The sequence below is a fragment of the Equus quagga genome, chromosome 10, assembly GCF_021613505.1.
Source record: "Equus quagga isolate Etosha38 chromosome 10, UCLA_HA_Equagga_1.0, whole genome shotgun sequence".
In the NCBI taxonomy this organism is placed as follows: Eukaryota; Metazoa; Chordata; class Mammalia; order Perissodactyla; family Equidae; genus Equus; species Equus quagga.
This window is the reverse complement of record NC_060276.1, coordinates 12,333,222-12,359,203: the sequence shown is the minus strand read 5'-3', so window position 1 is coordinate 12,359,203 and position 25,982 is coordinate 12,333,222. Positions and strand designations below refer to the sequence as shown.

General features: G+C 37.3%; 1 protein-coding gene across 6 annotated transcripts in view; it reads right to left on the bottom strand.

Annotated features, from left to right (window-relative positions):
* Positions 1 to 25,982, bottom strand: part of ATP11C (ATPase phospholipid transporting 11C) — a 172,510-nt gene that overhangs the window by 69,140 nt on the left and 77,388 nt on the right. For all 6 annotated transcript variants that reach the window (XR_006890347.1, XM_046673520.1, XM_046673517.1 and 3 more), the window contains exons 3-7: positions 19,497 to 19,586; positions 16,504 to 16,584; positions 14,529 to 14,636; positions 3,130 to 3,258; positions 1,241 to 1,344 (exon numbers count right to left, since the gene is read on the bottom strand). Coding sequence is in view for 5 of the 6 variants with exons in the window: in XM_046673520.1 (XP_046529476.1) it covers positions 1,241 to 1,344; positions 3,130 to 3,258; positions 14,529 to 14,636; positions 16,504 to 16,584; positions 19,497 to 19,586 (512 nt within the window). In the remaining variant the exon portion in view is untranslated. The remainder of the gene's footprint in view (positions 1 to 1,240; positions 1,345 to 3,129; positions 3,259 to 14,528; positions 14,637 to 16,503; positions 16,585 to 19,496; positions 19,587 to 25,982) is intronic.

The window sequence follows — 25,982 nt, the reverse complement described above, 5'->3', positions numbered from 1 at the left end:
AAATAGTAACAAATGTTGGAGAGGTTGTGGAGAAAAAGGAACCCTCATACACTGCTGGTGGGAATGCAAACTGGTGCAGCCACTATGGAAAACAGTATGGAGATTTCTCAAAAGATTAAAATAGAAATACCATGTGACCCAGCATTCCCACTACTGGGTATCTATCCAAAGAACTTGAAATCAGCAATCCAAAAGTCCCATGCACTCCTCTATTCATTGCAGCATTATTCACAATAGCCAAGACGTGGAAGCAACCTAAGTGCCCATCAACTAATGATTGGATAAAAAAGAGATGGTATATACATACAATGGAATACTCCTCAGCGATAGAAAAGAACTGTCCCATTCACAACATGGATGGCCCTTGGGGGAATTATGCTAAGTGAAATAAGCCAGATAGAGAAAGACAATCTCTCTATGACTCCACTCACATGTGGAAGTTAAACATGTAGACAAAGAGAACAGATTAGTGGCTAGTAGGGGAAAGGCGGGCTAGGGGGTGGGCACAAAGGGTCAAGTGGTGCACCTCCAACACGAGTGACAAACAATAATGTACAACTGAAATTTCACAAGGTTATAAACTATCATAATCTCAATAAAAATTTTAAAAAAACCAAACCTGTTACTCTACCCTCATTAACAATATGCTCTAATCAACCAAACTAACCAGTCTTAAAAATCAAATGCCAAATTTTGACAACCCACAATGACTGTTAATTAGCAAATCTACTCCAGAAAGACTAAGAAGAGTAAAATAGAGAAAATTACACCATTTCACTGCTCGCTCAATGTAACTGTTTACTGTGGACAAGAAATAGCCCGTTTGCAATACTCAGGTCACTATGATCATCATAAAAAGAAGGATGGAATGCTTACTAATTGCATGGCTCCATATCCCCTTCTCTCTTGAATGCTGGATGACACATTTTGTTTTAATTAACGCTGGTTAATGCATCAGTCTGATAGATCAGCCTTACAGGATAACATAATCTTAAAATTTGATGGATGGTCATGTTTACAAATAACAAAAATAAAGGAAAAATCACAAGTAAGATGCCTGGACCCACAATGATTTATCTTAGGCTGATAGCAAACAAGGCTCATTTGATTCATTTTCATGCCAGAAGGAAGGAACAGCTCATAAAAATACAAACGAAAGGAGGCTGGGTAAGTGATGGGTGTTTCTTTGCAATACTGGAAGCCAACAGACAGCAGGAAAATAAAACCAAGTGATTCTTACTTATAGAGGTCAGGTTGAGGCTGTTCACATTCAATTGCTGCTCGGAGGGTATCAATGGACTCAGCTGTACACAGTGCAATGGTATCACGTACCGCATAATGTGTCTAGATGAAAGTAGAAGACAAAGCAAAAACAAACAAAAAAAGTGTTTCTTTTCATAATCATACAGCTACCTGATTCTAGGAACACTGTATGTTTTATTAAGAGGCTTTGGCAGAATAATACAAATACTGATGCACAGTTCCCACTAAATAAATTTTATGGTATTATTCTTAAAATATATTATAAACAATTAGAAAGATAACCTTGCTGCAAGGAGATTTCAAAGATAATGAAAAAACTAAAAGCTTTTCTTTTAGAAAAGAATTCCATTCCAGAGAGAATTCCATTTGCAGTATGCATATAATTAACTGAAAACTCCATGAAAAAATTTAATGCATTTATTTTTTTCTATTTATAGAACTGAGACGTACTATTTTGTTCATCAGTGTATGGTGATGTAAATATACACATATGAATTGAACATAACCCTTTTGGTCACAAGAATCCTAATATTTTGTCAACAGAAAGAAAAAAATCATTAATAGTTCCATTATACAAACAGCATAATTAATGATCTTGAAAATGCTCAAATCAGCAACATATCATATGAGGAGCAGGGAGATGATGTGTCTTGCTTTTGTCAGGCAGAATATTCTACTAGTGTATATTATTGTACCTGATTCATCCAGAACTCAAGGTATGCGCCAATGAACCCATTTATAAATCATCAAAGAATGGCTAACACAGACCCAAAGACTATAACCACTTACACAGAAGGGAAAGCTGTTACCTGGTCTTTGGGAAATACCATGAAATTGCCTGAACTATATTTAAAACTATCTCCTGACTTTAAAAACCTATGTACTTTTAGACAATTTGATCAGATCAACTTAAATGAAAAAAGAAACCACCTGAAAGCTTTCTTTCTTTAAAGTTTTTCTCCTATTAGGGAATCTTTAGATAGATTTCTTGATTTTTATCTTGACATTCTCTCAAATATGACTTTGTTTTTGAACAGTTTAAATGGGACTACTTCATCACCATGCCCTTGAAGGACAGAATTAGTCACCTAACAGGCACTTAAGTCACTTTTTCACATACTAAGTCCTGGTCCTCAACTCCAGATGGAATACACAAGCAGAGGAAAGCCCTCAAGGATACACACAGAAGTGAGCACATTAGGACCCTGCTTTAAAGGCAGCATACAGAGGATACATCTTCATGCCCCGTGGAACTCTGGTCAATGGCCAAGAACTGACTGTGCCAGAAAGTACCAGGGAAGTAAGTTGTCCTCCAGTTTGAGCAAATTTGCTTTAACACATTTATAATTCTTCCTAGTTGCAATAAAGCAAACATTTGCCAAACTACACCCTAAGGTATTTTTTAAAAAGCAATCAAATTACTCCAGGCTACATTTTCTATGTGCCAAGAATAAACATTTTTTAAAGAAAATATTCATCGCTTTTTAAATGAAAGTAGATCAAACTGTAAGGTTAGACTGCATGAAGTGATTTTTATAGTTATTTTCAGTCTATGATTATTCTCATTTTTAAAAGCCTAAATAAAATATTGAAGGGGTTATGTCAATATTAAATGCAAGCAGTGTTATAAAAAATGTGATAGCTTTTATTTGTGGCATGGATTTTCCCCACCCAACACTATCCTTTTCCCCAAAGTTTAGTATTTGCTTAGAAGTTCAAAGACAATTATATAAAAGCTGTCTTCAAATACAAAACTTAGACAAATAGGAAATAACAAGATGAAAGACTAGGGGGCAGAAGGAAGGAATATTGTATGATTAACTATCTTGAGCTCAAAATGTTTAGAAACGTTTAGTCTCCATTTACCTTGCAATTGGATTCCCCATCAAGACTGGCTGTAGTAACATAACAGGTTCCATCACTAGTGCAGGATGATAGAAGAATAAGATCACAGGGAAAGGTTTCATCTGCCTGTACTTCGACTACATCACCGACCTAGCATGGAGAGAAAAGTAAATATAAGTATTTTTAATTCTAAACCAAGTACTCATTACACCTCAAAGTAAAGTCAGAACTGTAGCAAGAGATCTCTTCTACTCTGAGGCTTAGAAAGGGTTTCAGCATTCTATACCACATGAAAGGCAATGAAAGAATGAATATTACTCAACATTCAGAATCCTCTTTAAGATCACAAGGATTTGTGATGCTTTCAGATTACCTCAGTATTGACCTTTAATAAATGATTTCAGCGCCCAGAGACCCACCTGTTCTCTGGCATTGCTGTTTCATTAAGACAATGACCATTATCACTTGGTGAATGAATCACGAAAATCAACATGTCTCAACTTGAGCACTTCATGAACATTGGGCAGCCACACTCCCACTCTGCATCATGCATATTTCAACATGCTCTGCCCTCCATGTGGTGACACTATTATTGTTGGGTGCCAGTTCCTGCTTCAGTGCTCAGAAAACCTCAGTTAATTCGATAGGCATCTATTTTTCTCATAATATTTGAAAAAAATTTCAAATAGGTCACTTTCCAACAATTCATCTGCTATCAGAAGAATCAATCAATATAGCAATGAGAAATAACTTCCTATCAGCAAGCATCCAAAGCTCAAGCAGAGGAAAAACATGAGAGAAGAAATCATGAACCATTTTTATTACAGATAATTTAATAATGTAGGGAACAAATCACAATGGTTACAAGGTAGGACCTTTTAACTTGACTCTGTGTCGCAGCTCTGCCACATAACTATATGACCTTGGGTAAGTGCCTTAGATAACTGCAACCACAAATAATTTGTTCTACAACATTTGTGATTCGCTCAGATATCAACTATAAAGGTCCCTAGAACTGGAGTGCAGGTTGAGGCTGGTGAGATGGTAAAGGGCCAGATCACAAAGGGCCTGGCAGGCCAGGCCAGGCTCAAAGGTTTAGGAAGGAAACAATATGCTCTAGTTAGAGAATCAACTCCAGAGTTCTGTTTCCACTTAGTATATCAAAAGCCACAAGAGAACATCACCATCCGTCATCATAAATATTAGAAAATGCTGGGTAATCTACAAAATCACCTATTCTTTTAGTTCCTCAGAGAGCTGAGGTTGCAAGGCAACCAAGTGAACTAAATTTCAAAGGGCGAAAAGTCCCTCTGAGTAGACAGGAGAAATGAACTGTTTCACAATTGACAAAGCACAGGTGGAAGAGATGGCTGCCATAACAGTGCATGAGAAGGAAACAACTAGATTTTTAAGCAATTCTTAAAGGCTTAGTAGGAACTAACATGACAGTTTTGAATCTCTGCAAGCCTGAGAGAAAAGAGGAAATCATAACCATTCATCAATTCTTCTCTACAGGCATCCACTGGGAACTCATGAGAAAGCATGAGGGCAGGAGACCTAAAAGAGCCTTCTTCAATGGTACAGGCATACAGGTTGTGATTGACTGCTGTGAAGAGACAGACTCAAAATATGCCAGAATCGTAGATCCTTCTCTGACATGAGACAAAAGCTATCTATGTGTACAAGAAAGGCAAGAAATCGTCTCTGGCATAGTCGCAGGAAAATGTCCCTACCACTGCAGGAGAGGTAGAAGCAAAAGCCATGTACTGCTGGGGATAGGACAGGAAGCTCACTCATACCGAGGAGCTAGCAATGATAAAAGGCAAAGTCCAGCTGCCATGGGAGGTGGAGCGGGAGTACTGAGAAAGTTTCACCCAGAGGTATGGTGCATAAGGCCTGCCTAATATTGAGACTGGAGCAGGAGAACCAAGAAACCACTCTGTTCCCACCAGGAGCTTTGCAATGAATACCATGAAATAGTAATCTACCACTGGGGGAGGAGAAAGGGCAGAGAGAGGCATCCTCTGTTTCAGGGATGTAGGATCTGCTGAGGAGAGGGTGGAACAGGAACACTGAGAAAAACCCCCTGATATCCCAGATCCCACACAAGGCAATGGCAATCCACCACTTCAGGAATTTGAGGTCCCGTGGTGTACTGAAACCATCAATAACTATAACAAAAACCAAAGCCAGGCCAAATCCTGACTGGATTGAAGATTGACTCAACCCCCAACACTAATGGGCTGACAGAGAGGGATGCCCATTTCAGAACATAAATACTGTTCACCTCACTCTTTAGCATTCTTTAACATACAACGTCAAAAATTCAATAAAAAAATAAGACACACAAAACACAAGACAAAAATGACCTATCATCAAGAGATAAAGGAGTAAACAGGACTAGCCCCAGAAAAGTTCAGATTTTAGAATTATGAAACAGAGATGTAAAAAAAGCTATGATTAAGATATTAAAGTATTTAGTGAAAAAGGTAGATATATATGTGCAGATGACGAATTTGAGCGGAGATGGAAACTACAAAAAAAAGGGCAAATGGAAAAGTTAAAAACAAAAAACATGATATCAGAGATAAAGATTTCCCTCAATGGGCTTATAAGGAGACTGGATGCAACAAAGGAAATAATCAGTAAACTTGAAGAAATTCTTCCAATATTTCTAACTCCAATACCCATACTCTGTCCCTTACAAATAGCTGTGTTTCTACATTGGAATTCCTCAACTCCTGTTTCTAGGCTCTCTTCTCTATGTTCTATGTGATTCTATCCAGTCTCACGGCTTCATATACCATCTACATGCTGATGAAATCCAAATTTCTATTTCCAGTTAAAATATCTCCTCTCAGCTCCAGGCTTGACAATTCCATCCGGATGTCTAATAGGTATCTCAAAATTAACATGGCCAAAACTGAATTACTGATTTCCCTATACTCCCACATCTGTCCCTAAACTTATTCTTCTCCAGCCTTCTCCACCTTATTTAATAGCACCAGTATTTTGTTTAATGGTACTAATTAATTCACCCAGTTGCTTGGGCCCAAACCAAGAAGGCTATCTTTCTTCTTTTTTTCTCTTTTTTCTCATTCCCTACATCCAATACATCTCCAAGTCATGACGATTCTATCTCCAAAAAAATGTCGTGAATATATCCATTTATCTTAATCATGAGAGAGGTGGGACGAAGTTGTGGTTATGAGCATGGAGTCTACACCCACTTGTTTCAATTCAAATCCCAGCTTTCCCACTTACTGGTTGTTGGACAAGTTTCTTAACCTCCCTGGGCCTCAGTTTCCTTATTTTAAAGAGGAGATAATGCAAGTACCTATTTCAGAGGACTGTTGTGAAGGAAGGATTAAATGAGTTACTATAATGTAAAAGGGAGTGCTTGGTATATTTATGTAATATATAAATGTTAACTACTATTTTATCAACATTATCTCTACTATTATCATCCTAATATAAGCTCTTATCATCTTTTGCTTATACTATGGCAGTAGCCACCTAACTGGTCTCCCTCATTCCACTTTTTCCCATGCCTCCACTTTGTTTACTCTCCAAACTTGTCTTTTAAAAAAAAATAAGATCAAGTCACTCCCTGGCTTTGAAATCCTTCCAAAAATTCCCATTGCACTGAGGATACAGAACAAGTCACTTTCCTGCTCAACAATAGTCTCCCTACTCCCCAGCCAAGGAATTAAATATTTAGACACTTTTCATTTATAAGCATCTCTTTCCACACACAAATACTCCAGAAAGGGCACAAAGAAATAGTATTTCATACAATAACATAAACTGATTTAATTAAGATTATATCTGCTGAGGGGCCGGCCCAGTGGTGCGGCGGTTAAGTGCGCATGTTCCGCTTCTCTGTGGTCCGGGATTCGCTGGTTCGGATCCCGGGTGCCGATATGGCACCGCTTGGCATGCCATGCTGTGGTAGGCATCCACGTATAAAGTAGAGGAAGATGGGCATGGATGTTAGTTCAGGGCCAGTCTTCCTCAGCAAAAGGAGGAGGATTGGTGGTAGTTAGCTCAGGGCTAATCTTCCTCAAAAAAAAAAAAAAAAGATTATATCTGCTTAAGGTCAGCCTCAAGGCAAAGAAGCCTAGTGAACTGAAGGTGAAAGATGGGGGTCTTTCTAAGAGGGTGGGATGACAGCAAAATCAGAAGAGTAAAAGAAAAAAGAATAAAAGAAAGACAATCTATGTCAAACTCAGGTAACCCTCCTACTCTGTCGCTTTCCTCCCATCATCACTATTAGTAGACGCAAGACAATTTACCAAGCACTGGGGATATGGAGAACTTATGCCCAGGAATTCCAGGTATTTAATAAATAATTCATTAGTGATAGTAATTGATAAGAGTACAGGGAAAAGAGTATTATTTTTTATGAATTTATATCACAGCCCTGAATCATTCTGAAATGGTATTTTCACCTACCCTCTTTTCTTTCTGTCCCACTCATGTTCTTCCCTTGTTCTGGGGGATCTGATTTCCAGTAGCTTTCATATTTTAATCTATATTCATATAGAAATATTCTTTTAAAAATAATACCTTGGAAGATCAACAAAATGAACAAACTCTTACTAGACTAAGAAAAAAAAGACTCAAATAGCTAAAAAAGAGAAAACATCTACAACTGATGCCACAGAAATAAAAATGATTACGGTGATGCATTGCATAACAACATTTCTGTCAACAATGGACTGCATATACTATGCTGGTCCCATAAGATTAGCACGATATAGCCTAAGTGTGCAGTAAGCTACACCATCCAGGTTTGTGTAAGTACATTCTATGAAATGTTCACAAAACAATGAAATCTCCTCATGATGCATTTCTTAGAACATATCCCCGTCACTAAATGTCTCATGATGGTACAAGAGGCTACTATAAACAATTATATGCCAACAAATAGGATAACCTAGAATAAATGGATAAATACCTAGAAACATACAACCTACCAAAACTGAATCATGAAAATATGAAAAACTCTGAACATACTCAAAACTAGTGAGGAGATTGAAGAAGGAAGCAAAAACTTCCCCCAAAAGAAAAGTTCAGGACTAGATGACTTAATTGGAGAATTTTACTGAACATTTATTAAAGAAGAAATAAAACCAATCCTTCTCATACTCTTCTAAAGAACTTAAGAGGAAGAACACTCCCAAACTTACTCTATGAGGTCAGCATTACACTAATACTATTATCAGAAAAAGACACTACAAAAAAGAAAACTACAGATCAATACCCTTGATGAATATTGATGCAAAAATCCTAAACAAAACACTACCAAATCAAATTCAACAGCACATTAAAATGATCATACACCATGACCAAATGGGATTTATCCTTGGGATACAAGGATAAATACAAAAATCAATCAATGTAATGCAACACAAAAACAATGGACAAAAACTATATGAGCATCTTAATCCACGCAGAAAAAAAATCTGGCACGATTCAACACCTTTTCATGATTTAAAAAAACCTCAATGAACTAGGAAGAAAAGGAAATGGCCTCAACATAATAAAAGCCATATATGACAAGCCCACAACTAGCATCATACTCAGTGGAGAAAGACTGAAAGCTTTTCCTCTAAGATCAGGAATAAAGTAAGGATGTCCACTCCCAATAATACTTACTATTCAACATTGTTTTAGAAGTTCTTGCCACAGTGATTAGACAAGAAAAAGAAATAAAAGGCATACAAATTGGAAAAGAAGAACTAAAACTATCCGGGTTCACAGATGACATATTATATGAAAAACCTCTAAAGATTCCACAAAAAAAGTTAGAATTAATAAATGAATTCAGCAAAGGTGAAGGATATAAAATCAACACTCAAAAGTCAGTTGCATTTCTATATACTAACAATGACCAACTCAAAAAGGAAATTAAGAAAAAAAACCCATTTACAATAGCATCAAAAAGGATAAAACACTTTGGAATAAACCAAAGAAGTTAAACACTTGTACAGTGAAAGCTGCAAAGCACTGCTAAAAGAAATCGAACATAATACAAATAAATGGAAAGACATTTTATGTTTATGGATTGGAAGATTTAATACTGTTAAAGTGTATATACTATCCAAAGCAATCTGCAGATTCAGTGGAATTCCTATCAAAATGCCAATGGCATTCTTCACCAAAACATCCTAAAATTCATATGGAATCTCAACAGACCCCAAATAGACAAAACAATCTTGAAAAGAATAAACATAGAGGCCTCACAATCCCAGATTTCAAAACATATTACAAAGCAATAGCAATTAAAATGATATGGTATTGGCATAAAGACAGCTATGTACATCAATGAATAGAGAGCTCAGAAACACACCCTTGCATATATGACCAAATGATTTTAAACAAGGATGCCAAGACTATGCGATGAGGAAAGGACAGTTTCTTCAATAGATAGTGTTGGGAAAACTGGAAATCTACATGCAAAAGAATGAAGCTGGACTCTTACCTTACACCATATACAAAAATTAAGTGAAAATAAAGACCTAAATATAAGACCTAAACCTATGAGACTTCTAGAAGAAAGTGAGAGAAAAGCTTCAGGACTTTGGATTTGGCAATGATTTCTTGGACATAACACCAACAGCACAGTGAGAAAGGAAAATGAGAATGAAAAGAGAACACACCAACTGGGAGAAAATATTTGTAAATCATATATCCGACAAGCGGTTAATCTCCTTTATATATAAAGAACTCACACAACTGAACTACAAAAAAAATCAAACAATCCAATCAAAAAGTAGGCAGAGGCTATGAACAGACATTTTTCCAAAGAAGAGATACATATGGCCAATAGGCACATGAAAAGATGCTCATCATCAGAGAAATGCAAATCAAAACTACACTTAAATACCACCTTATGCCCGTCAGAATGGCTATAATCACCAAGACAACAAGTAACAAATGTTGGAGAGGCTGTAGAGAAAGAGAACCCTCATACACTGCTGGTGGGAATGCAAACTGGTGCAGCCACTATGGAAAACAGTATGGAGATTTCTCAAAAAATTAAAAAGAGAAATACCATATGACCGAGCTATCCCACTACTAGGTATTTATCCAAAGAACTTGAAATCAACAATACTAAGAGACACATGCACCCCTATGTTCGTTGCTGCATTATTCACAATAGCCAAGACATGGAAGCAACCCAAGTGCCCACCAACTGATGATTGGATAAAGAAGATATGGTGCGTGTGTATACACACACACACACACACACACACACACACACACACAGGAATACCACTCAGCCATAAAAAAGACAAGCCCGGGGCTGGCCCTGTGGCCGAGTGGTTAAGTTTACATGGTCTGCTTCGGCAGCCCAGGGTTTCGCCAGTTTGATTCCTGGGCGTGGACATGGCACCATTCACCAAGCCATGCTGAGGTGGCATCCTACATGCCACAACTAGAAGGACCCACAACTAAAAATACAAAACTATGTACTGGGGGGCTTTGAGAGAAAAAGGAAAAAATAAAATCTTTCAAAAAAAAGACAAAACTATCCCATTAGCAACAACATGGATGGACCTTTTGGGTTTTATGTTAAGCAAAATAAGCTAGACTGAGAAAGACAAACACTATATGATTTTACTCATTTGTGGAAGATTAAACACATGGACAAACAGAACAGTTTAATGGTTACTAGGGGGAAGAGGTTTGGGGGATGGGCACAAGGGGTGAAGGGGCACATTTATATGGTGACTGACAAATAGTAACATACAACTGAAATTTCCCAATATTGTAAATTATTATGACCTCAATAAAATTTTTTTAAAAAATTAAACAAACAAAAATTATGTTTTTACCAGTAGCCTGTGGGAAAGTCTCTGCCCATTTTAAAAGTCCCATCTGATGAGAAAAACTTGTTTTGATTTGCACTTCTTTTTTTTCTGCTTTTTTCTCCCCAAATCCCCCCAGCACATAGATATGTATTTTTAGTTGTAGGTCCTTTTAGTTGTGGCACGTGGGATGCGACCTCAGCGTGGCCTGACGAGTGGTGCCATGTCCGTGCCCAGGATCTGAACCAGCGAAACCCTGGGCTGCTGGAAGCGGAGCACGCGAACTTAACCACTCAGCCACGGGGCTGGCCCCATGATTTGCACTTCTTGATTAATAAATTTGAATATTACGTATACATTCAAAAAAATCAAAATGAGATATGGGAATACATCAAACTTAAAAAGTGTGCGCCAAGGGAAACAATCAACAGAGTATAAAGGCAATCTACGAAATGGGAGAAAATATTTGCAAACATGTATCTGATAAGGGGTCAATATCTAGTATATTTAAGGAATTTCTACGACTCAACAGCAAACACACACACAAATACCACGATTAAAAAATGGGCAAAGGACTTGAATAGATATTTCTCCATGAAGATATATAAATGGCCAAAAGGCACATGAAAAGATGCTCAACATCATTAATCATTAGCGAAATGCAAATCAAAACCACAATGAGGTATCATCTCACACCCATGAGGATGGCCACTATCAAAAGAACAGAAAAGAACAAGTGCTGGAGAGGATGTGGATAATTTGAAACCCTTGTGCACTCTAGGTGCAAAGGTAAAATGGTGCACCCACTATGGAAAACAGGATGGAGGTTCCTCAAAAAATTAAAAATGGAATTACCATAAGATCCAGAGACTCTACTTCTGGATATATATCTAACATAATTGAAAGCAGGATCTCAAAGAGTTCTTTGTATAACTGTGTTCACTGCAGCATTATTCACATAGCCAAGAGGTGGAAGCAACCCAAATGTCAATCAACAGATGAATTGATAATAAAATGTGGTATATGCACACAGTGGAATATTATGTAGCCTTAAAAAGAAGGAAATCTTGTCATATGCCACAACATAGATGAACCTTGAAGACATTACACTAAGTGAAATAAGCCAGACAGCAAAGGACAAATACCATATGATCCCACTCAGGGGAAGTATCTCTCCGAAGTAGTCAAAGTATCTCTCTCAAGTAGAAACAGAAGGTAGAAATGGCTGGAGATAGAGAGAATTAGTGTTTAGTAGGTATAGAGTTTCAGTGTTACAAGATAAAAAGGTTCTAGAAATATGTTGTACAACAATGTGAATATACTTACTACTGAACTGTACACTTAAATAGGTAAGATGGTAAATTTAATGTTCTGTTTTTTTATCACAATAACAAAATAAAATAAAATAAAAATAAATACGTAATACCTTGAGACTGGGATAACGTATGGTAAAAAAACACATGCAATAAAGGGCTGTTACCGAAAATATACAAAAAAAATCCTTAAAACTCAACAGCAAGAAAATTAATAATCTGATTAAAATATGGGCAAAAGACCTGAAAAGACACTTCACCAAAGAAGATATTCAGATGGCCAATAAGCATATGAAAAGATATTCAAAGCCATATGTCACCAATTGCAAATCTAACAAAAATGAGATAACCACTACACAGCTATTAGAATTGCCAAAATCCAGAACACTGATAACAAATGCTGCCCAGGACGTGGAGCAACAGGAACTCTCATTCACTGCTGGTGGGAAGGCAAAATGCAATAGCCAGTTTGGAGACAGCTTGGCAGCTTCTTACAAAACTAAACACGCTCCTACCCTATGATCCAGTAATCACACTACTTGGTATTTACCGAGATGAACTGAAATCTTATGTCTACATAAAAACCTGCATATGGAAGATTACAGCAGCTTTATTCATACTTGCCAAAACTTGGAAGCAAACAGGATGCCCTTCAGTAGGTGAATGGATAAACAGTGGTACATCTAGACAATGGAATATTATTCAGTGCTAAAAACAAATGAGCTGTCAAGCCATGAAACGACATGGAAGAAACTTAAATGCATATTACTAAGTGAAAGAAGCCAGTCTGAAAAGGCTACATACCATATGATTGCAACTGTATGACATTATGGAAAAGGCAAAACTAAGGAGACGGTAAATAGATCAGTGGTAGCCTGGGGTGGGAGGGAGGGAGGGATGAATAGGCAGAACATTGAGGTTTTTTAGGGCAGTGAAACTACTCTGTATGATATTATAATTGTACGTAAGTGTCATTGTACGTTTGTCCAAGCTCATAGAATGTACAAGAGTAAATCCTAATGTAAACTATTGACTTTGGGTGATAGTGATTTGTCAGTGTAGGTTCACTAATGCTAACAAATGTACCACTCTGTGGGGGATACTGATAGTGAGGGAGGTTGTACCTGTGTGGGGGAAGGGGGTATATCTGAACTCTGTACTTTCTGCTCAATTTTGCTGTGACCTAAAACTGCTCAAAAAGTAAAGTTTATTATTAATTGAAATAAAATCTGTTGGGAATAAAAAATATTATTTGATATGGACAAGTCTAAAATCTTATTGGCAGGGATCTTCCTGAATAATAATAAACAATGATTAATTTGATTAAAAATCAAACTTTCTGAGATATTAAAAAATAATAAATAATACTCGGAACTCTCATACATTGCTGGTGGAATATAAAATGATACGCTGCTATGGAAAACAGTTTGGCAGTTCATGAAAAAGTTAAACACAGAATTACCATACGACCTAGCAATTCTACTCCTAGGTATGTACCCCCCAAAATTGAAAATAGATGTTCAAACAAAAACTTGTACATGAGGGCCAGCCTGGTGGCATAGCAGTTAAGTTCATGTGCCCTGCTTCGGCAGCCCAGGGTTCAGCAGTTTGGATCCTGGGCGTGGATCTAAGCACTGCTTATCAAGTCATGCCGTGGGAGGCATCCCATATATAAAATAGAGGAAGACGGGCACAGATGTTAGCTCAGGGCCTATCTTCCTCAGCAAAATAGAGGAGGATTGGCAGCAGATGTTAGCTCAGGGCTAATCTTCTTCAAAAAACAAAACAAAACTTGTACATGAGTGCTCACAATGGCAACATTGCTAATAGCCAAAAAAGTGGAAAAAAGACAAATGTCCATCAACTGATGAATGGATAAACAAAATGTGGTATAGCCACATGATGGAACATTATTCAACCACAAAAAGGAATGAAGTACTGACAGATGCTACAACATGAACGAACCTTGAGAACATTACATAGAGTGAGAGAAGCCAGACACAAAAGGTCACACAGTGTATGATTCCAATTATATGAAATATCTAGAATAGGCAAATCCATAGAGACAGAAAGAAGATTAGTGGTTGCCAGGGCCTGGGTGGGGGAGGAATGTGGCATGACTACTTAATGGCTATGGGGGTTTCCCTTTGGGGTGATGAAAATGGTCTGGAACCAGATAGCACTGATGGTTGCAAGACATTGTGAATGTACTAAATGGCACTGAATTGTACATTTTAAAATGGCGTGGTTTTGCCATAATAAAAAAAGAATGAATTACAAAAATTAATACCTTGATTTTTTCACTCTCTTTTCTCACTCGCTTTGCATTTTCAATAATGTAAACAGTTCTCTTGTTGACTTCATTGTCAGCTCTGTGTCTCAGCCAATCCTCATAACCCTAGGAGAAAAAGAACCACATACTCAAGCTCACATAATGAAGTCAAGTTGTTAATACATTTCTAGAACCCCCTCCATGAGTCACCAGCAGATATTTATACTTCCAGTTTTCAACTCAGAATGCTCAAGAGACAACACTGTACCTTTTTTCAGCAAAAACTAAGGTATTTTTTCAAAATACCCCTTAGGTAATAGGTTTACTGTGTTAAAAGGTCCCTCCATTCTACAGATAAAAACTAATGAAAACACAGGCATAGAACCTTACTGTTCTTCAACTGTGAAGGACGAAGATTTATTTTTCTAATTCCACTTTTATTCTTCAGGTTAATGTTAATTTTCTTCTACTTTTTAATTTGAAAAAAATTTTCTGTGTTATTTTCTTACAGACTTAATCACTTAAATACATTCTTTCATAAAAGACTGTTGGGGTGGTCATCTCTGAGGAAATATAATGCCTCCCCAGGGACAGAGAATAGAAAAGGGCAAGTTAGTATTATTTTGTCAGAGAATCTATGATAAGTTTTAGAGATCAACATTTAAACTTCTCCATTGACTTGGTGATAAAAGAAAAATATAAACTGGTGTTCACTTTTTAGAGTTAAAAGTAATCAGGTAAAGATTTAATGGCTCATTTTTCTTTAGGCTTTTTGTCTGGAGTAAATTTAAGCCAAAAGACTACCGAAGGAGGATGTTCATTTGAGCACAAGCTCCTCTCCTTTTTTACATCACTTTGCTTTTTTTCTTTATAATAATGGCTGTACCTTTTTAAATATAACTGTTGGAAAAATCTCTTGATCGCCTTCCTCCTTTTTTCTCAGGTGCTATATTCATTCCTATTCTGTCCCTCTTTATGACAATGCCAGGCTATTACTTCACCCAATACTTTCTGTGATGTCAGTGAAGAAAGGGCCTAACATGAACTAGTATTAGGAGTAAAATGAATCAGTAAGAGCTTTTGAAAATCATACAGTAGGCTATTCTTAGAACCAGCAATTCTATGATGTTTAAGAAAATAATCCTAACAGCTTAAGGGAAAGAACATTCCAAAAGTCTTTATTTAGCAATCACTCGATAAAATATTCTTGCAGTTCCTGGTAGGCAGGACAGAAGACCAGATAGCCCCAAGAGGAAAAGGTGACCTTGTTCCCAATACTGTTAAACTGACCTTCATTTTCTAGGTTCTTTGGGACACTTTTTAAAGCACTTTGGAAAGTACTGTCTCAAAGTATGTTTGTAATTAGCCAGGTCCTGTGGACTGTCCCAGTACATGATACACATTGCTAACCCAGCCCTTTACCTCCAGTTTATTGTTTCCATTTTCAATTTCATCTGGAATTTTTCAAAGGTACTATCATATACAATGCTCAAAATACTTCAAAGACATTAGCACCACAAACTGTGGCAGTTGTCAGCTTTGATAAAAAACAAGAATAAAAGTATCCTCTACCCACCACTCCCTTCAGTAGCATCAGGAAAGACAACAAAATTATTTATGCTCTTGAGATCTCTGCTATAGGGAACAGAAAATAAAGGCCACTAGAATGGGAATTTTTCAGACAGACATACCACATTGAAAAAAATCAATGCATATTCAAAATTCACCTCCCATTTCCCAACTGAGCTGAAACTTCTACCTACTCTATCCTTTACAGTTATATCTCCACTCACAAATATTGAAGAAGAAAGGAGCAAAGAAATTAAGGATGCACCTTATAATCTTTTTAATAGGTTTTAAATAGGAACCAAATACAAACTAAACAAATCAAGGATACTGCCCACGCTAAGTAAATATGAAAAAGAATCTTTGAAAATAAAATTCAAACCAGACAGGACTGAAATGTAGGCATAATTGTAAATAGGAGATTTACCTGCTTGATGGCTGTAACAGTTATAACAAAGAAAAGTGGAAGTCCACTGGTAACTGGGCTAGTTGGTGTATCTACTGTGACCTAGGTAAAGAAATTAAAATGAAAGAATGAAAATAAGACATTAAGTCACATGCAGCACTTACATGCTGAAAACAGTTCAGACAGAAATGCAGACAAAACATTCCGGTAGCAAGGTGAATGTCAACTTTCATTAAAACTAAAGCAATCCACACAGCTATTATTTAAGAAAATAGTTCTAAATTCAGGCTTAGTTTTCATTCCAGCTTGGATTAACCCCTTTACTGAAGTATATCCATTCATTTACCATCTATTTGTTGAGCACCACTCTATCAGCCCCTACGCTATTATCAGCCCGGCTCTAGAGATGCTGCTTTAAACAAAGTGGAGAAAGTCCCTGCCCTCATACAGGTGGCAGCTTATAGGCAGAACCAGACATTAACACATGTGAGATACTGAGATCCAAAGAGTAAATCGAAGTTAACTAGATGAAGGGAGAGCCTTCCAGGTACAGTGAATAGTGTATGTAAAGTCTCTATGGTAGGAGGGAGTGTGGCCCATGTGAGGAAACAAAGGAAGCCGATGGCAAGAGAGAGCGTGGTGTGAAGTGGGGCTGGGGAGAGAGACAGGAGCCAGACCAAGCAGGGCCCTCTGGGCTAGAGGTCATTCTTTATTCTACAAACAGTGGGAAATCACTGAAGCTTTTACGCAGGGAGAGGTCACATCACATGAACAGAACTACATTTTGAAAAGATCATTCTCACTGCTTTGTGAAATAAGGAATGGATGGGAACAAGAGCGGAGGCAGAGAGTTCACTTAGGAGGCTACTGCTATAATCCAGGGTGAAAGATGATGACTTGGACAAGGGTGGTAGCAGCAGACAAGGAAAGAAGATCCAGAGAGATCTGGGAGGCACAAATGGCAGGATTGGTAAAGAATTTCTTATAAGGGGTGATTAAAGATATCTTCCAGGTGTCTGGTTAAGAAGGCTGCGTGGATGTTGTCGTCACTCACTGAAATAGGAAATACTGAAAGACAACTAGATTTGAGGGACAGAGGACCATGAGTTCAATCTGCCCTCACAACTCACTGACTCTCATCTCTAAACCCCACCCAGACCTGCCCTTGCCGCACACCTTGTGTTGCAGACACAGGCTTTTACATGGCTCTGGGCCTTCATGCACAGACTGAGATGCCAGTCTGGCATTTTTCAACAGGTAAACTCCCTCTAATCCTTTAAGGCTCAGTTCAGATACCACCTACTCTTTGAAGACTTCTCAAAACCCCTTGGATAGAAAAAATCATTAATGTCCACCATATCCCCATAGTTATTTTGCTCGTGCTACTTTTACATCTTTCACTACATTAAATTAAGTGAATATATGACTGTCTTCTTGGCTATAACATAAATTCCTTAAGGGTTGAAAAGCGCTATCTTGATCTTTACTGTACCTACTTAAATCTTGGTTACCTGGACCACTGCATAGCACACAGTAGGTGCTTGGTATACGTTTGCTGAATTGAACTGAAATGCACTGCACGCCAAGTGAAATGACTCTTGTCAGCATAATCCTCTATGTAGTTTATTTTATGCTGTTCCGTAAGACATCTTACCAGCGATCTAGAGGAGCTCCTTTTCAAATGCCCTATCATTCAAGATTGAAATTTGTTCTTTCCCATATCACAGCCCAGATTGGTATTAAGTAGCAGGGCTAAATTGAATTACAGTACCATTTACTCAAAGCCTCAAAGTGGATAAACAGAAGCATTTAACATCAACAAGGCATTTAAGTAATTTCATTGAGGTATTTCTGCTTCATTGAAAAAAATGAAATAAGAAAAAAAGTACCTTTAATGTACTAAAATTTTCACGAGGTAATTTTGGTGAGGGAAAGATTTTAATAGCTTATAGACTTAAAGATGGAAGATGTAATTTAAAATGTCTAAAATTAAAACAGAGAACATTAGCAAGAACACAGAGAAGAGATTCATCTACTAGGCTTTCAACCTTAAAGTAAATAAATGAGGAAGAGTGAAACTAATAATCAGGAAGGTAAGTGATATATTTTCGAATAAACTGAAACTGGTGTTTAACAAAGTAAAACTATTAATTTGAATTATTAAAAATTTGGATATATACCATTGAATTTAATGGTACACAACACGTACTTTTAGGATGAACAAAGATATGAAATTCATGAAAGTTTTTAAAAAAGTAACAAAGTCTCAAGTTTTCTAGTAAAAATGCTACTTTAAAAATATATAAAATCAGGGGCCAGCCCGGTGGCACAGCAGTTAAATTCACACGTTCTGCTTTGGTGGCCCGGGGTTCACTGGTTCGAATCCCGGGTGTGGACACGGCATCGCTTGGCAAGCCATGCTATGGCATGGCGTCCCACATATAACGTAGAGGAAGATGGGCATGGATGTTAGCTCAGGGCCAGTCTTCCTCAGCAAAAAGAGGAGGATTGGCAGCAGTTAGCTCAGGGTTAATCTTCCTGGGGAAAAAAAAAAAAATATATAGATATATATATACATACATAAATAAAATCCAGGGGGGGCTCCACGCTGTAGTGGTTAAGTCAGGCCCACTCCACCTTGGGTTTGTGGATTTGGATCCCAGGCACAGACCTGCACCACTTGTCAAGCCATGTTGTGGCAGCGACCCAAATACAAAATAGAGGAAGACTGGCACAGATCTTAGGTCAGGGCTAATTTTCCTCAAGCCAAAAAACAGGAAGATTGGCAAGAGATGTTAGCTCAGAGCGAATCTTCCTCACCAAAAAATAAAAAATATAAAAAAATAAAATCATATAATCTTAAAATGTAATATCAGTACTTTAAAAACTTGTGTTATAATAAGCCCTGAAGCATCTTTTTAATCAGAGGGCATTTTAAGGTTAGAAATGGATTGAAAATTTGTTTGAAGCCATTAAGTTTCTTAAAGTGGAATGGCTGTTTATAGAGGTCTTACCTGTACAAGGAAAATGATGAGAAAATAAAAATTCGCAATTCTTCTAAACTGTTCAAACAGATTCTTTGGGAGGAAATTCCAAAGTGTATACTGTAAGGGAGGAAGAAATAAAAAAGATTATTAGAAAGGAAACTTGAAAAATTCTAAAAATAATGACTCACATGGGTCCAGATTATCACACCACTTTGAAATCATGTTAAAATCCAAACCCTCAAACATACAAAAAAGCATATACTTAGAGGTATAGTATATAAACACTTTTTTCAGGAATGAAGTCACTTTCAGCATTACAGTTGGGCCATCTAGTCCCATCCCTTTGCTTTCCCTGACCCAATCTAAATTAAGTTCCTTGTTATATGCTTTCATAGCATCCTCTACTTCCTTGTCAACACACATTACAGAGAATAACTTTATATGTGTGCATTTTTAATTGAAATTTCTCCCTCCACAGACAACGGGTTCTATAAGGGCAGGCTTTTCACCTTATTTCTTTTTCCCCAGCACACAGCAGACTGCCTGACACAAAGCAGAACTCCATAAATTAGTTGGATGAATGAATGAACAAACTCCTCTGGCTCAGCTAACCTCTGGACTCGTCACCATCATCACAGATATAGCTCTGTCCTCCCAGTTATCTCCCACTTCCATGACAGCTGAGGTATATACATAACCCGGGGGCATAGAGGGCTTTCACTTCAAGCAACACTATACCAGCCTGGGCTTTGGTAACTTGTAATAAATAAAGGTTGCAATGCTAAATTGCACACGAGCAGGAGGAGAGAACTCCTAGGCCGATTGTCAAATCGCACAGACTTTCTCACTGACACTTTAAGCTCAAGGATTAGGTCATTTAAAAATCACCGGAAGTTGGATTTTCTAGATCTTTTTTTTTTTTTAAAGATTTTATTTTATTTTATTTTTTTCCTTTTTCTCCCCAAAGCCCCCCGGTACATAGTTGTATACTCTTCGTTGTGGGTCCTTCTAGTTGTGGCATGTGGGACGCTGCCTCAGTGTGGTCTGATGAGCAGTGCCATGTCTGCGCCCAGGATTCGAACCAACGAAACACCAGGCCACCTACAGCGGAGCGCGCGAACTTAACCACTCGGCCACAGGGCCAGCCCCTCTAGATGTCTTAACAAAGAAGAACAGAAACCAGAAAGAAAGAACTGTTTCTTAACCTAAAGATCTAAATCTACACTTAAATGTCTCCACCTCACTTATCTCCATAATGTGAGAAAATATCCATTAAGTTAGGTAAGGTGACTGAAAAGCCTAAGTCACAGAGCATGATATAGTATATGGGAATTTACTACAGTCATGCACCACATAATGACGTTTTGGTCAATGACAGACCACATATGATGGTGGTTCCATAAGATGAGTACTGTATAGCCTAGGTGTATAGTAGGCTATATCATCTAGGTTTGTGGAAGTATCATAAAGTAAGAAGAAATTTTCCTCTACCCTTCTAGGCTTTTCTGGCTGAATTAAATTGACGTAAGACAGATTAACTGGAGAAAAACAAACAGAAGTTTAATAATATTATACCTAGGAGAAACCCAGGAAAACCAAGTAACTCACCATAATGGACAAAGCCCTCACCTTAAATACCATCCTCAGCTAAAGCCAAAGGAAGATGCCAGGGGTGAGAGAGTCAAGGACTTCCAAGGGAAGGAAGGCAATTCACAGGTAGGTTAAAGGGAGCAAGCACTTGGAAAACAAATGTTTGGCCACACAGGCACAGAAGAACACAGAGGAGAGCCCAACAAACAGGCTTTTCTAGGTTCCTCCCTGTCTACCACTTAGTGCAAGTTATGCTAAGGAGACAGCTCACTTCCTGAGACAGGTTTTTTAATCTGAATTCTTTTAGGCAGTTAAGGGGGAGGTAACAAAAAATGACTTTGAATCTTTTGTTTCCTAAAACTAATCAGCCTAAAATAATCCTCATGTTAAAGAGATATATTTTGGGGTGGCAAATTTTGTTCCCCTTCAGTACACTCTATGATGTTCGCATAATGACGAAATCACCTAAGGACGCATTTCTCAGAGCAGATTCTCGTCAAAGCAACACATGAAAATACTAACCTCTCTATAAGAGGCTTATGGGCTTTAGGTTTGGGGAATCTCAAGAAAATGAAGGTGAACGGAAGCAAACATATTCAGTGAAGCTGCTGCATTATAACCAACAGGCAACCTAGAAGGTTCTTTCCCCAGGGTTCAAGGAAATGCCTCAGGGAAGCCCCTTCAAAATGCAGTGCAGAATAGTGTGTGGATGTGCATCATTTGGGAGAAGAGAGTTCACACTTTTCATCAGATTCCCAAAGCAGCTTGCGATAAAAAATAAAAGGCATCAGAACCACTGATACAGTCACTTTGAAGCTGAGGTAGGCCACATCAGCACTTAACTGTCACAGTTACTTGAGATCAATTTTCTGAAACAATAAGCTACACTCCAACAACAGGTTAACAGCTGAGCTTCTAGCATGTTGACCTTCTGTTCTCTAACTAAAGGATTTTTAATTAAATAAGCAAACATTAGGGACTGTTAGAGTCCTGTGGGGTGTTAACACATGAAAAGGGAACATTGTTGTTGTTGTTTCTAGGTCCCCACTGTTCACTTACCACTATTTTAACTTACTAAATGAACTGCTCCTTTGAGGAACTCTGGGTATTCTCTTTACAGGAAACTATTGCTATATGCCCTCTTCTGTCCTATAATCAGGTCATGAGCTATTAAGAGGTCAGGGAGCATATCATAAACCCCCTTACCACAGGTGCCTAGCATGGTGTTTGGCATATAGAATGCACACAGGAAATCTTGATTAAAACTTGTGTGTTAGCCATTTACTCCACTGCTTTAAATAAAAAGCAAATTAAGTTTCTCATCTCTTTATTATAATACAATGTAATGTAGCATACATTATTTCAATGCAGACCAAGAGAAGTCTACTTTTTTAGAGTTTTCTAATTAAAATTGAAACTGAATTAAAGCCATATGTACCAAGTTATTCAAATTGACTTGTTTACCTAAAAAGCTCAGACTTAGTCAGTTGCTACAAACCAAAAACAATGTTAATTCACAGGAAGAAAATGTTTATAGCATTTGTTTCATACACAATGATAAGAATGGAGATTTTTTGGGCCATAAGTTAAGTTATTGCTCAGAGAAGTCAGTAAGTGGATCTTTCATACTGTCTTCTTTTTTTTTGAGGAAGATTAGCCCTGAGCTAACTACTGCCAATCCTCCTCTTTTTGCTGAGGAAGGCTGGCCCTGAGCTAACATCCATGCCCATCTTCCTCTATTTCATACGTGGGACGCCTAACACAGCATGGCTTGCGATGCAGTGCCATGTCCGCACCTGTGATCCGAACCAGCAAACCCCGGACCGCCGAAGCGGAATGTGCGCACTTAACCACTGTGCCACCAGGCCGGTCCCTTTGATACTATCTTAACATGCAACTATAAACTTAAAAAGCAACCCAATATTTAGAACATGTTTAAAAACAGTTTCTACAGGAAAATGCCAGCTTCCTAAATACATACAACGCATTTTACATCTGCTCTGTAGTGAATGAAATGATTGGTACACAAAAATGTGACCCTAAAGATGCAATTATGTGAAAAAATTATGGGTCACCCTCTCAAACATCTACCACCTAATTTAATTTGAAACCAAAATCTTATAACTTTGATAAACAACTTTCCTAATTCGAAAGAGGGAGGTTGAAGTGAATCTCAGCTTTGAGATTCTATTATTTCAATTATATTATTCGTTTTTACCCAAAGTTCAAAAACTTTTCAATTTAGTATTAAAAATGCTGATGGGGAAGCTAAAGCTCCAAAGAACTTGATCTAACGTGTCTGTATATCATAAGAGAAAGCGGAACAGTTAAAAAATGAAGTAGTCACTATTTAAAATAGCTATTAAAGTTAACAGCCAGTTGTGAATGAGCTATCAGAAGGAACACTGACTTTTCTACCACTAGGATTTCCATTCCATGGAACAAAATAACCATACTTTAAGATTAGTTGTAAATAAGCACCCAGTTGTAAATAAGCAGAGCTCTAGCTTGAGTAACTATTCACTTGGCTAAATTACTGTATCCATTTTATTATCAACTGTCCTTGATGTAGGCATTAAATCCAATTTTGAGCATCACAGCAGGTTACTTTAATTTTCATCACCAATGTCAAGCAGAACTTTCTCTTTTTTTAAGTATCACTCTTTCCACCACAAATTCAGAAGAGAAAAAGAGTTACCAGGACATTTCTGCATTAGGATTTAGTAAGTTTAGCTAAAAAGACTCAGACAAAGAAATGTCTAATAAATTCTACTGATGAGTCTGATTTTTAAAATGAGGGGAAATGGTAGTGTAATTTTAGGCTTGCAATTTCAATCCAAGAAGTTCTTTCACAAAGGAGTACTAAGTTTAACAGCGGGCATACCTTCAAGGAGTTAGGCGGAGCTCACTGATTCTTATCCCACTGAACGGGCTTCTAGATGAAGCTCAGGATTTTTAAAGGGGAAAAAATGTAGAAAAGAGAAATAACATGGAAGCTAAAGATCCTAATCCTAGCAGGATGCAATCAATGCTCCTTTAGCGACACAAAGGGATTTCCAAGTTTCCTACCAGCTACAAAATGCTGGAAATTCCCAAAGGTCCATGCAGCATTAAAATAAGGAGGCTGCAAAAAACAAGTTTTTCTAAAGAAAGTATTTGTGCTTCAAAGAAGAACAGAACACTAATTTTATAAGTAAAATTTAAAGTAGGTGAAAGTGTTTATCTTCAGTGTTCCCTACACAACAAGACTTATTCCCAGTGTTACACTGACATTACTGATGACGTTTGTAAACAAACAAGCAAAAAACACTCAATTAAGAGAAAGTTATTTTTATTACTGAAAGCTTGAGAAAGGAAATCAACACTTGCTATAAAGCTCGCAGGCAACTAACATTCTATAAATTGTACATTTCTTCAATTAAAAGATCCTGGTGCAAATATGAACAGCCAAAAGACAATGTGAGGAAGAAAAAGTCAAATTATAAAACTGTTGTTTTCTCCAGAATGGACAAAAGGCCTCCTTTTAAGAGATCACTCCACACGTTCAAAACATGTGAGACTGAGGAAATCAATGGTACTGCTCAGGACTGTAATAATAATAATCACAGAACCATAAACAACAATAGCAGCTACCATTTACTGAGTTGTTACTGCCTGCCAAGCACAGTGCTTAAATGTCTTCTGTGGATTATTTCATCCTTACCACAGTCCCATGAAGTAATCACTGTTGATATCCCCATTTTACAGATAAGAAAAGTAAGTCACAGGGAGGTCAAATGATTTACTTTAACCTTAAACCCAGGTTCCCTGTCTACCAAGATGAAGCTCTTTACTACTACACTGTATGCTATCCTCTTACAAGAATTCATCGTATTAAGATTTTACTCTTTTTCTAAAGTTAATAGTATACTGTCAGTTCCTCTTTTTCTGTTCTAGAGCTTTTATAAAAAAGTAGATTAGTTAATAAGCAGTTAACTAGAAAAAGTGTAAACATATAATATTTACAGAGAAAAAAAGAGATGTGCTAAGTCCATCAATGCAGACATGTTCTCTTCTTTATTTTGGTTCCTAGAACATATACATAGACATATATGCAAATCTGTTTAAAAACAATCTTTATTTGCCCCATAAGCTCCTGACTATTTTAAACAATATCCTATTGCATTGTTTTGCGTGCTGGCAAAACTGAAGCTATATAAAATATGAAAAATATTTTACTAAATACAAAGAGTTGAGAATTAAACTGAGTCTTATACATTCTTTTAAAATGTGAAAACACAAAGTATATCACAACAAAATGATTATCACTAGTTCAATGAAAAGCCACCTTACCATCAGTGTGTCATTTTATTATCTTCCACATAAAACACTATGGGAAATAATAATTCCTTAGGAAATATTTTATATTTCACTTGATGTAAAAGGAGAGAGAACACTGAGGAAGGAGCCCAAATAGCACAATGATATGAAAAGGTATCTTTCTTTAGAGCCACTAGACCTTATAAAACAGTTCTGCTTGTGGCTTTATCAATAACTCTGCTTGGCGACCATGTCACTAACTTAATTTCTCTGGGTTTGCTTTCTCCATCTGCAAAGCCGGTGAGTTGAACAAGAAGACCTCTTAGGATCTTTCAGCTCTACAAGTCTAGGATTCTGAGTTAAGAGACTAGAACGGATTGTTTTCTTGGATACTACAGGGTGAGTCACAATTTTCAGTGAAAGAACTATTCATTATCTTAGGCACAGGTATGGAAACTTCTGTCTGATGATAAATTTTCTGCCATAAGTTTAAAGATTAACAAGAAACAGACATTTAATCCAAATGTACTCAGAGCGTTCTACAGGCCAATAACTCTGCTCATTAGGCAACGCAGTTTTCACTTACTCTGTCCATCTCCTAGCTAAGCATAATCTGTACTACAT